The sequence below is a fragment of the Perca flavescens genome, chromosome 14, assembly GCF_004354835.1.
Source record: "Perca flavescens isolate YP-PL-M2 chromosome 14, PFLA_1.0, whole genome shotgun sequence".
Classification (NCBI taxonomy): Eukaryota; Metazoa; Chordata; class Actinopteri; order Perciformes; family Percidae; genus Perca; species Perca flavescens.
This window is the reverse complement of record NC_041344.1, coordinates 23,424,074-23,437,232: the sequence shown is the minus strand read 5'-3', so window position 1 is coordinate 23,437,232 and position 13,159 is coordinate 23,424,074. Positions and strand designations below refer to the sequence as shown.

The 13,159-nt window shown below is 40.5% G+C and overlaps 1 protein-coding gene and 1 long non-coding RNA gene across 2 annotated transcripts in view; both read left to right on the top strand.

The window, feature by feature from the left end:
• The window catches only part of csmd2 (CUB and Sushi multiple domains 2), a 282,360-nt gene that overhangs the window by 70,373 nt on the left and 198,828 nt on the right, over positions 1-13,159 (top strand). The window contains exon 4 of the mRNA XM_028597331.1: positions 10,889-11,083. Within this exon, the coding sequence (XP_028453132.1) occupies positions 10,889-11,083 (195 nt within the window). The remainder of the gene's footprint in view (positions 1-10,888; positions 11,084-13,159) is intronic.
• LOC114568007 (uncharacterized) lies at positions 3,009-5,918 on the top strand. The gene is made up of 3 exons (XR_003694245.1): positions 3,009-3,121; positions 3,784-3,906; positions 4,891-5,918. It is a non-coding gene; the product is annotated as an uncharacterized LOC114568007 (long non-coding RNA).

Below are 13,159 nucleotides of genomic sequence, written 5' to 3'. Positions count from 1 at the left end.
CCTGTCTGTCAAATGTTTCAACTGCCAGTTTTTGTCTGACTCTGGATTTGACATTTTTGTGAACTTTTGTTACTTACCTATTGTCTGTCAAATTAGCAACAATATGAACCTAACATTGTCTTTTGCTTAAATTTGATTATCAGATCTGAAAAAACCTACAGTGCACACAATAAACAGAAAATTGTCATGTCAATATCAACAGAACAGAAAACATATCAGTACATTACAGATGGATATGCTTTTGATGTCAGTGCCATTGGTTCCGGATCAAATATTTATTTTTCACTCACAAATTCTGAAATGTGGTGAACCTAGGATATCCTTCCCTCTCACCACAGCAGGTGACAGGTAAGAGAGAGAAAGAGAGTGAGAAATTTGGGGGGAAAGCCAAGGTTAAATAAAAGTATTGATTAATCTTTCCAATGCACCTTTGCTTCATCAAGCCACCGCTGCTCTATTATCTGCACAAGTCAGATAACTAAACTGATGGAAAACTAAAGTGAATTGAAGGAGACATGGTTAATGGGATGTCAGTCTGAATTGGTGAGGGATGCTTCTCTATAGCATATATGCATAGTAATAAATAATAAATGGTCAAGAGGACTGCAGGGGTTGGATGATTTTTAGATTTACCGCATTCTAAGAAAGAGGTGCGCTTGTTTTCTCACATTCCCCACAAACCTGCACGTTTACGCATCAACACTTCCCCTTCCACCGAGTCCTCTCTGGTGGGCCTTTACTGTTTCCAAGGCAACCTGCAGAGTGGGGAAGAGATGATTGGCTGAGGGTAGGGCAAAGCAAGACAAAATGCAGGAAAACAAGATAGCAGGTTAGAAGACTTCTGTTGCTCTAACAGCAGGACCTATGGCTGGCGGTGTTGGTCTTACTGTCTGTACGTCTTGCTTTGTTGTATAACAGGATATGCTGACAACTTCTGGTCAGATTGCCATTCATTTTGGTATAAATATTTATTTTCCTAGGATGAATGTGAATGTTGTTGTTGACCCTGGCCTTTCCTTAAGCATCGATTGTGCAAAAACCTCCAAATAATAAACAAATATGTTCACATCCCCAAAAACAAATGGGTAACACGGTCTTGAAAATGAACTATGGATGGTTTGATTCATTTTTTAATTTCCATGATACAAGGAACATGATACAAAGCACAGATTAATACCAATTCCCTTTTTTCCCCAAATCTGAAATACAGTATATAAACCTCACTGCTAGAGATGCACCGATTGACCGGCCGGTGACCGGTTTTGGCCGGCTAAAATAGGTATCAGCTGGCCTAACTCAAAGAAAATTGGAAATCGGAATCGGTCTAGAAAGTTGTAATCGGTGCATCTCTACTCACTGCGTAGAACTCCGTGTAATGTAACTGGCATGTAGCTACACATCACTGTTGTGCTATGATTGGAGAAGTCTATACATCAACATTCTGTAGCACATTTAAATGACCTTGTTCTATGAAATTATGTTATTACCTTGCAACACTGTTTTACTGAAATTGTTTTGTCTTGGATATGGTGTTTAACAGACTATATTTCATTTATTTGTTATTGTATTGTATATGACTGTTTGCAATGTACATTGTAAGGCAGAATCTACTGCATCGGTGCATCAGCAAGTATCTTGAACCATCAGCTGACCCAGCAATAAATAGACAGCTATCAAGCAAACCCGTGCAGTTTGCATTCACATGTAATCTTCTTGATTTTGGATAAATGTGTCTGGTGCACCTGTGTATTTGAGCATGCAGGTGTGACCACAGGATTTCTGTGAGTTTTGTTTGAAAGAGTAATGTCAGTGGAGAGATAAGCCTGAAAAGCCAAGGGGATTTAAATGCTTCAAGCCAGACAGAGTCCAGGCTCTACACAGATGTGTTGATCTCTCTTCTCAGCTCCCCCAGCCCTGAGTTTCTCATCTGTCTCCTGGCTTTCCTTCTCATGCTCCCCAATCCCTTTTAATTTAGTCTCATATATAGTGAATGGCTACTGAATGACACATTATTCCATTTTGCAGACATTGTCGGTAGCCATCAATCCTTTATTAGCTCTTTTTCTTCTACACCTCTGCGCCTACCACACAGCAACTGGCCCTTTTACTGCACCTGCTGTGTGTGTGTGTGTGTGTGTGTGTGTGAGTGTGAGTGATTAGGATATGTAAAGTTCGTACCAGTCTGTATTTCAATGCATTTGTTTGTGTGTGTCTGATTGTCTGTGTGTAAGGAGGTTCAAACCAATCTAACTTCAAAAGAGTTGTGTTTCCATCCCCTTAAAATCTGAGTTCAGAAAATAACTATTACAGGAAAGTAGTTCTTCAGAGAACACAACACAGTAATTAACTTTTAACTTGTGATAAAAATATGATAAGGCAAATTTAATGCTTGGCATTCATTAGACAGGATTTCAAGTATTGGAGCTCTGGTTTTTATAGTCTCACAAACCGTGTAGTACCACTCTTATCCTTCCTCCTCTATCTAAAAGGAGTTGTTACCTGAAGTGTTTTCTGCCAGACCTCCTGAAAATAGAGGTCTTTTATGTCACTTAGAGATTAAATGGGGACAGACACACTGTGACAACGTGTACTATTTTTAAAACACCAACCTGTTCAATACCTGGTAGTTCTAAGTATATATTGTAGGTAGATAAGATGAAATCCCATTCTATTTTGAAAAAAAAAAAACTTAACTGTTTCAATCAGCTTTCCCATGAGAGTGATGACAGAAAGCACTGAGAATTGCACCTTGAGTTTGTAACACCACGAGCCTTGCTCTTTCAGCATTTAAAGGTAACACAAGTTTTTGACCTTGAGTAGTGGAGCATTCCTTTCTGTGTGGGTCCCCATTTTTTTGTCTCATGTGTGAGCACATGGACTCATGTGGGTGATTGGATACACAGTCCTGCCATTGGTGTCGCACTATTCAACTGATCTACAGGTGGCTGTAATGTGCCAAGATACGCAGCAATGCGCCAACAAAGGCAGGAAAGAAGAAGACTGCTTGCCAGCAAACGTGGATGTGTGCAATGCAGGTTTCAGAATTCTAAGAAAAATCAGCTTGTTTTATGAGGAGGGAAATGCATTTGTTAGACCTCAAGGATGCACACAGTGTGTTTGGGTGAGTAACACTGAATGTAAACATAACTTTTCTTTGATTAAGAAAACTTCACAGTGTTACATGTATTGAATGGCTCTTTGATAACTTTCCCCTCCTTTTTTAATGCACATAATATATCTACACACTCACGTGCACACACTAAACCAGCGGATGCTATCTATTTCTTGGGTCTAAAGGGGAGTAGATTTCTGCATTGCTCAGCCTCTCTAACCAGAAGTGATTGCCAGCTTCAGTCCAGCCCATGTGTAGGGAACAGGAGGCATTGATTGAATTGCTGCTTGACAAAGCTGAAACTGCTTATTGAGCTAATGCACCTGTGTTATGGGATCGATCTCGCAATGTCACTTCCAAATGCATGGCAGGAAGATGTGAGAAAGGGAAGGGGGGGAGCAGGGACAAACCGTAGCTGCTGTAGCAGCTTAAATTTAGCCAGCACAAACCCTTGACTCCCCGCTAGATCTGTTGGTGGTCACGATGTAGCGGCGGGGAGGACTAGCTAGCTAATTCTCGTCTCATTTGTGGTTTGATAAACCGAGAGAGAGTGGGGAAAAGGGGATGAAACAAACCAAATGTCTCTCCATCGGGTTTTCTACATATTTTTCACCGTTTGGGGTTCGACTGGCGCTCTTTTAATTATGTCATCTCTTTGTGCACTTCTGCAGTGGTATAATTGTTTTCTGACTGGAGAATTGGCGCCACCTGATGCTTATCACAATGGACCAGCTCTTTATAATCTCATAAGGGTAGTGGATGGAAACAAGATTTCATTCACATCTTCTTTTGAGGTACTTTTGGATGGAAACCTGACTACTGTGTGATCATCTCATCTTTTGTGTTTCCTGCTTCCTTATGCTGGAAACTAATTTAGGGCCAGGTGCTGCAGAATGTAGCTCCTTCCTATTGATGACAATGCTGTTTCTCCCAACATCCTTGCAACTGTTTATTCCTTACCATCTGTCTACAGTATCTGTATCTTTTTCTCCATCTTCGTCCCTCTCTCTCTTTCCTTTTATCTGTCGCTCTCTCTCTCTCTGTCTCTCCTCTCTCTGTCTCTCTCTCTCTCTCTCTCTCTCTCCTTTTATCATTCACTCTCTCTCTCCTCTGTCTCGCTTCTTTCTCTGTCTGTCTGTCTCTCTTTTACTTCAGAATATGAGTCAATCTTAATTGCTACCCCCTCCTTAATTTTTTTCCTTATTTAAACAAAGATGGAACATTGAAGAAAAATACATAGGACAAAAGAAAAAAATACCTAATGTTTCCATAAATTAGAAAATAAGTCGTTTCTACATGCATTTTATTCTGAACCTCCATTTCAGTTAGTGCATCTTCTGCAGCTTTTTTAATACATGGCAGACATAGTGATGTTGGATCAACTGTATTGAGACAGGTTTGTCTTTCGAACTGTCATCTCCATGTGTGTAGATACATGTTTTTCTCTGTATCTCACACACCTCTCCTTTTCTTTAATTCTCCTCTTTTGTGCCCTTTCCCTAACCTCAGCATATTACTTCTGATTTACTTCAGGGACTTGGTTCCTCTTTCAACTAGAGTCTAATAACTTACGAGACACAATAAATAATAATAAATCGGCTAGTGAACATCCTTCTATGTTATCGTCTACCATTTGCAGCAACTATATAGATATATTAAAAATGGCAAAGATGTTCTCATAAGCAGTGCTCAGAAATTCACAATCTCTTTATTTTGCACCATAAGCCTTTTTAAAGAACCATTTTGTGACAAATGTTTTTTTTTTGTTTTTTTTACAGTATGCAGGGGTATATTATTATTCCCCTTTACTGAGAAGGAGAGGATGACAAATTGAGGAACAGGCTTAAAGACACCCGGGAAGAGAGAGAATCAGTCCTATTAGGGTCAAAGATCATCCCACAGGAGATGTGTTTCATACCTTCTTCTTCTCCACTGTCCTTTGTTCTAGTCACCAGGACTAAGATGGTATGACGAGAGATGGGAAAGAATAAAGGAATGTAATCAGGTGATGTAAGGGACGGGTAGTGTGATGGATGGCATGGCCCCTTGCTCTCAGCGAGTATGCGTGTGCACACATGGTTTGTTCGCACTTGAGTGTGTTCATAGGCTTCTACTGTAGAGAGGGATGCATTGATGGACGAGGAGCATCCTTTGCAGTTTCAGCAGAGGAAGTGCTTAAAGCATCCGGGCCTCCAGGGATGGGCCATGTCACCGTCTCCCATCCTCGTGACTTATGGACCTGCCATGACAAACACCCAAGGGCTGCTGTTGTGGCTTTGGGTGTGGGGAGGGTTGGGATATAATAGCCCACGTGATGACAGAAGCCAGACCCCCTGGAAGAAACCCATCTCTCTGTTCTAAAACGGAACGTTTTCCAATAAAGGCTGTAAAGCTTGTAGAATAATTTGTGAAATAATTCTAATTCTGATTTATGAAAGTATGTGCAGGGGAGGAAATTAATGGAGAGTAATGTTAAGTCGTCTCACAAATATTTAAGATTGTTTTCTAATTATTTCTCTCAAGCTCCTCCTTGGTGTGTGTGTGTTTTCATATTTACTCTCTGTTTAGGATTTAGCCTGCAGCAGGAAGAAATGGAATAGATTGTGATAAATTAGATTAAAGCACACAGTGCAAAAAAGGATGTTTTTTTTTTTTTTATACACCGCTGCCTCAGCTCTCAGTGCATCTCCAGCGTTATACGTAAAGAGAGACATTACCTTTGCATGAATTGTTATTTTTGTCTTCTACAAAATTCTACCACCATCAAGTCATTTTGCGGGGAAAAAAACATACATTTTCAGGGGGGATTGTGCACAATGAGTGTTGCTATCTCGATGCACTATATCAAATACTGTCAATACTTTCTATTTTTGATGTTTATTGGTGACTGATAAATTTACATTGTGGCAATAAAGAGTATGGATTCTAAGGCAAATTAAAAAGTATTTGCCACTTCAGTGCTCCAGGCATAGCCCTGTTCTAGGGTTTGACACTTTTAGACTTAATTTTCTGCCCAAACTAATAACCTGAAATTGAGAGAGTGATGAGAAGAACACGCACGCGCACACACACACACACACACACACACACACACACACACACACACACACAGTATGTGCATGCTATTGGCATACAGATCTACACTCTTGACAGTGCTGTGCTCTCAGTCAGTTCTAATGCAGTGACAACAGTCATCATGTTCATCTCTTCCTCTCCTTTTTCTCTGTCAGGATGTCTTACATACCTTTTCCCCGTCATTCTTTCAGCGTCGCATACACCTGCTCTTTTTCACACGTTTGCTGTCTTCTTCAGTTTTTTCCCCTGCCTCAAAAATAAGTCGTTGTCACAGCGGACATTTTGACTAGTCATAGCAGGAAAAGCACAGGTTTAACTAATAACATGGCTCTGTTCCATTTAGGCGTGCCAGTAATCCATGCCGGTAAGCCAGCATGTACAAAGTACAATATCAGGGCCCCGGCACTGGCACAAGTGAAAACGTCTGCTATTCCTTTACTTAACTCCAACCTTCAATCCACGCTGACACTCTTTCCTTTCAATCTCTAAAATGTTGCTCAGACTCAAACTTTTGTGACAGATGAGCTTTGTTGACCCAGTCATACATGGTCACAACCAAACTGGGTGGGGGGAGCAGTTACCTTCACGCCACCAGGGCCCCTGTGGCCATGGTGCAGCACTGAAGCCTGAATCCCAGCGGCTAATATGCTAATCAAAAAGAGTCCTTGTATATATATATATATATATATATATATATATATATATATATATATATATATATATATATATATATATATATATATATATATATATATATGCTAATATAGTAGTGATGGAGGGGAAGCTGTAATAAGGTGGCCTTGGCTGGTCAAAATAAAGGCTATGGCACAGTGGAGCCTGAAAGTGACAAGTTAGTCTGTCATCAGAATATAGGATTAGGCCAGAGGGAGAATAAGTACTAACCAGGTACTTTAAAAGATAAATCAGCATTTTTAGGGCAGAATCCTTGATGTCTGAGCAGGTGTTCTACCTTCAGCCAATGATGGAAACACCTGCTGTAAAATCACTGATTGGGATGTAGCTAGAAGTGCGACATGCAGCTGCAGTCTTCTGCCCTAAGTGAGTCACTGCTGATTTACCATTTAAGAACCTATTTAGGAAAGTAGGGAAATTTTGTGCGTGACAACAAGGATTTGGCTATGTTTTGCTGTTGGCCAACAATGCTGATACTGAATTTCTGGATTGAAGCTACTTTATGCTTATTTTTAGGTGTGAAATCCATGCAAGCTAGCATTGAATTGGCTTCGGCAATTAGGAAATTTATGACACATTTTTAATTAAAAATGTAATTAAGGGAAGAAATTATTAACTGCAAGTCTTTTATGGCGAGAATTAATGTAAGTTCATTACCCCTAAAATCCCTCTACTCATACAAACACAAACTTACATATTTTTAATTTACATTCTAAATAACTAAATACAAATACTGGGTGATACAAACATTTTCTGACATTCAAATAAATTTGTATTCTGCCAGTCACTAATGCTGTTTATCAAAATATGGGGACTGATATTGTGTACTGGTGAGACAGCAGTACATTGCTTTTGTTTTGGACATCTCTTTCATCTGCAAACCCCTCAACACTCCATCTATGAACATACTACTGCCAAATATGAACACAAACATAAACAGAATTAATATCAAAGCATTGAGACAGCGTCACTAAATGCTTATACTGTCTCATAGCTTTACGGCTAAGTTAACGATGTGAGGGGTACACACACACACACACACACACACACACACACACACACCATTAGCACTTTTAGGGCCCTATTTTAACGATCTGAAATGCAAGTAGCTTTGTGGGCGGATCTCGGGCGCTGTTGCTATTCGCACTGACTCTTGTGCTCGACGCAAACCTAAAATGGGTTGGTCTGAAGTAGCTACATTACTAGGTGTGGTTTGGGTGTAACGTGCAATAAACCAATCAGAGCGTTATCTCACATTCCCTTTAAAAGCAGGCACACTTGTTCCATGGCGGATTGTTATTATAATGGCGGATTTGCTAGGCGCACGCTCTTAATACATCCACGGGCGCACGCCAGGAGCAGTTCACAGCCAAGGAGACCGACGTTTGTTATTGATTTTTCTTTTTGACAAAATGTAAATAAAGAAATGTTTGGGCTCACTCTCACTGAATCATAAGGTTATGAATGCATGGTGATATTTTTGCAATGTAGTATAACATTAGAGAGATTACCTCACTATAGACAATGCAGCTCTCTCTCTCCTCTCCCGTGCTGCTGCTAGGGCATTTGGGTTAAGTGGCATCGGCACATGCAGTTCAACATCACATCTCCTTAAGTCCTCTAATATTTCCTCATTTATGTCATTATTATATTATTCATGAAAATGTTGTGTAAAACAAGGTCATATTTGTCCTTGTATTTATGTATGGTTTGCAAAAATGGGAACTGCTGGGTCCGTGAGATGAGAGAAGCAAAGTGTATGCGCGGTGTGCACACTCTAGAATACATTATGGCCAAGCATGTGCCCTTAAAATAGCATCTAAATAACGTGCCACTGACTTTAGACCAGGTTTTTCCTGGTCTGTGGCGGAACTGCAAAATAGCACTAGGGAACCTTTGCGCCAGAACACGGCTACTCTTTTTGCTGAACCACCCCCGGGCGCGCAAATACATTCCCTAATTTACCGACGTGAGTCTGTGGAGGGAAAAGTTCGCTGTGCGTCGGGTGCAAAATAGGAATGATACATGCGTCGGTGTACAAAGTCAGTTGCGCTGGGTGCAAGATAGGGCCCTTAGACTTAATTTACTGCCCAAACTAATAACCTGAAATGGAGAGACTGATGAGAAAAACACACACACACACACACACACACACACACACACACACACACATATGCACACACACAAATAACCTAAATCATGCACTTGGAGGTCATGTTTGTGGACTGGACACAAACTGTTTGCAGTCTATTTATTTACCAGCCAGTTAATTCCAAAACTCAATCCCTGTGGAATGCATAAAATGATTGATTTATCCTTGTTAGACCTTGCTGTAAGGTAGTTTTAGCTTACCGGGCTAGAAAAGGGGGAAATTTGACAAACTAACAAAAGTTTTTTTAAATTTAAAATGAACTCTTCATTAAAGCACTTTGTGTATGACACAAAAATATAGATACAGAAAGGACTATTGTCAAGAAGACTACAAGCATTTTAATTAGACGTAGTCTTATGTATCTTAAAACAAATTAACTAGATTTTCCAAACTGAATTTACCAAAATAAACAAATTGCCTTTGAAATATTATAATCTTTTGTAATACATTCTGGAGCTGGAGACATCCCATGGGGTAGAAAAGCAAGCATTGAGTGTGATTTTTAGGTGCCAGTAAGCTGTGTTGCTGTAGCCTATATAAGCCATTCCGTCCTCTCCGGAGTTCAGCCCAGCCCCTGTGGAGAGACTGAGTTTCATCCAAAGTCCAGCACATGCTCTGGCCAGCTCTCCCAGTCAGACACTCCCAATTGTGTGTGTGTGTGTGTGTGTGTGTGTTGTGTGTTGCATGTTGCATGTTTGGTCATGGCAGTTTTATTCATACTCTCAATAGTTATTGTATAAGATGCAGTAAGAACAAAACCATCCACCTACTACAGACCTATGTAGTATTTTTAGCCAATGTACGTCATGGAAGCTACAATCACACATCTTTTACTGCAAGACTGAAGCAAGACGAGCAAGAGCAAGAGATTGGCTGAACTTCCTTTGAACTCGATTTGCATAATAACACACAATTAGACAAGGTTCTGTCAATACTGCGCTCACTTATTTGCATGCAAGTACATGATTGGACAAGCCGTGATGGTCTCTGTGGCATCCATGAGTGACTGAGTGAATATGGTTATCTAAAGCAGTGGTTCCCAACCTGGGGTCCGGGCACCCCCAGGGGGGGCGGCAAAGATCACAGGGGGGGTGCAAGTCTTTATCTGGTTTAAGGTTGAGGTAAAAAAAAAAATATTTGCACGTTAAACAAATTATGATAATACACTAGAATATATAATGTATACAAAAGTCTGTATGAAAACTATATATTTTGTTGTATCCTCGTCTTTCCTGCCGCCTCGGCATCACTATTTTATGAATGAAACATGGCGGAGAAACGTAACAGTGCTGATAACTCGGGGGGGGGGGCTCAGCTTTTTGTAGACATGAGTAGGGGGTCGCCAAGGAAAAAAGGTTGGGAACCACTGATCTAAAGCACTTATGGGAGAAAAAAAATGAAAATGTCAATCTACTTAACTGGATATACAGTGTTTAAAAAACCCAGTGTTATGTTACTTACCATGTGGTACTTTAACTGACTGTGGTTTTCCATAACCTCGTCTGGTTTGTGGCACTGTATCACCACTTCTGCTACTACACTGAACGGTCTGTGCAGACATGAACATTTTTTATTAGTGTTTTTTTGAAGTAAGCCATTGCTGGGTTAGATATGTCGTATGTTGTCATGAACAGATGGCTGTGTGTGTGTGTGTGTGTGTGTGTGTGTGTGTGTGTGTGTGTGTGTGTGTGTGTGTGTGTGTGTGTGTGTGTGTGTGTATATATGCGTGCGTCTCATTGATTGTCAACAGACTCTTCCTGTATTTTCCCCTGATTTTCTGGCTCTTGTTAGTACTAACATAACGCAGTGCCACATACTGCCTCATTAACTGTCCATTCTCTCCCCTGTCTCTCCAGCTCTGCCCAGCTACACTTGTGGTAATCCTGGACAGCTACTCAATGGCCACCAGCAGGGGTCCACGTTCAACATTGGGGACAAAATCCGCTACAGCTGCAGCCCGGGCTATGTGCTGGAGGGTCACACCACCCTGTCCTGCCTTGCCACTTCAGCGGGTACTGCTGCCTGGGATTTCCCCCTTCCCTACTGCAGAGGTATGTAGGAGGGACAGTGGAAAACTGTCTGTCACCACACTTCTTTTGTCCTCAAAATAAATGTTTTAATCATATCTAATTTAAGAGGCTTTGTAGGATACTGTATATGTATGACCCTGAGGACTCAGCTCAGAGATATGCCACAGGGATCAAATTGAGTAAATATTTAATAATAACATTAGATAAATAACAAAGATAACACATTTGGTCAAATCAAGGTTATTTTAGCATCAACTGTAAAGATGGATCAAGTCTGGGTAATGTCAACTAACAATGGAATGCCTGGACCAAGTGTCCTCATGAACATGCACAAAGGTAATCCTTCCATTTTCTGAAAATGGGACTGGCACAACTGAAACATAATATATATTATCCATTAACTCCCTGAAAAACTTAAAAAAAATCATAGTATTGTAACCCTGCACTGCCCTCAGGGTGGACCAGTTTTTTTCATTTTAACCTATAGACTGACATGCATAACTGTAACAGTTAACCGCTTAACGGTTAACTGTGGACATTCCTAATTTGCACATGCCTCCACATGACCTGACAAGGTTTTCTGTGCTTATTCTGATATCTTATTTACCATGACAGGACCTCATGTGTTAGCTCCCAGTCAGGTGCTTGTGCCAGTTGTCCTTCCCTCACAGTTAGCAAGCACCCCTGCGGCAGGGACACCTGCCAGTGTGCGTTGTCTGACCCAACATGACACAGTTCTTGAAAATGGTTCACTGTAGGCAAATGTGATGCTATTGAACATCATTTTGCAGCATTTTAGCTTTTTATAAAAAGTGAGTTCTCACATAATTGAAGATGCAAGATGCAAATGTCATACACTGTACATGCCAGTTTGCATGTCCGTGTATGTGCATGTGCTGTGGCCGTGTGTCCATGTGGCAAATGGTTTGTGTCAGTGTGCCTGCTGAGCAGAGCGCTAAGACACTTTACCATCTGCAACCAGGCTGGGAGTCAGGAAGCCCACATAGGAGCATGCATGGCTGCACCATGCGCCAGCACAGTCCCAACCCACCCAATCACATGCAGACACATACACATGCCTGTATTCCACATTTAAATGTGAAATGAATGTGTGCATTGTTTTTCACAATTTCTGACATTTAATATAACTTGTCTAAGAACTTGTCTCCCTTCCCTCTGTCTTATCTCCATAATTCACTAACAATTTGCTGTTCAGATCTAAACTAAGCTCTTTCATTCTCCTTCTCCATTCCCAGGCTCCTTCCTGCAAATAGAAAGAATTGCTAAGCACTAAAGGATGTGAATATGACACATCTTCAACAGAAATTACACACCAACAAGTTTAGAATTTAGAAAGTTTGAAATCTCCTTTTATGATGCATAAGTGTATTGTTAATGTCACTCCAATTATAGAGCTTGTCCATATGTGTGAAGGCAGAACTGACTTTTGGAGTGGGCAGGAATATTTTGGCACGGCCACCATTCTGGACTCAGGAGAGGGCAAACGTGCCAGTGCTGTCAGGCCATAGATGATAGGGAGCCACTGATGGCACAGATAATGTTTTACATGCCCTGTCTTATGCTCATCAATTTGTTCTCTTAGCTATAATCTACTACACTACATCAATTGTCATGAATATACTTATAAATGATTTAATATCCCACTTTTATTCAGTTTCTCACATTTTCTCCTAACCCTTAAGCATATATTTCCAGAAAAAGGCTTACTTCTGGCAAGTTCTAAATGTCACCGCTTATACCTACAGCGTCACACGCAAATCTATTTGTTTGGTTTATGCACATGCTTTATTCTATCTATTACAAAGCACTCTGATTATTAGTGGTATTGTGTCACATTTAGTTGTCCCATTTAAAATTCCAGATATAGTTTTCAAGCTTTAGCTGTGTACATGTTTGGTGTATATAAACATGCATTTTGATGCCATGAATGTTTTTATAGCTTGTATGCGTTGCCCATGCTTCCCCATATCTTGGTAACCATGACCCTCAGAGGAATCATAGCAGCTCCTTTAACTCTTTATGGAAAATCATGACATCTTAAGTGACAGCCTGAAAATATGTACTGTTCAACCATGG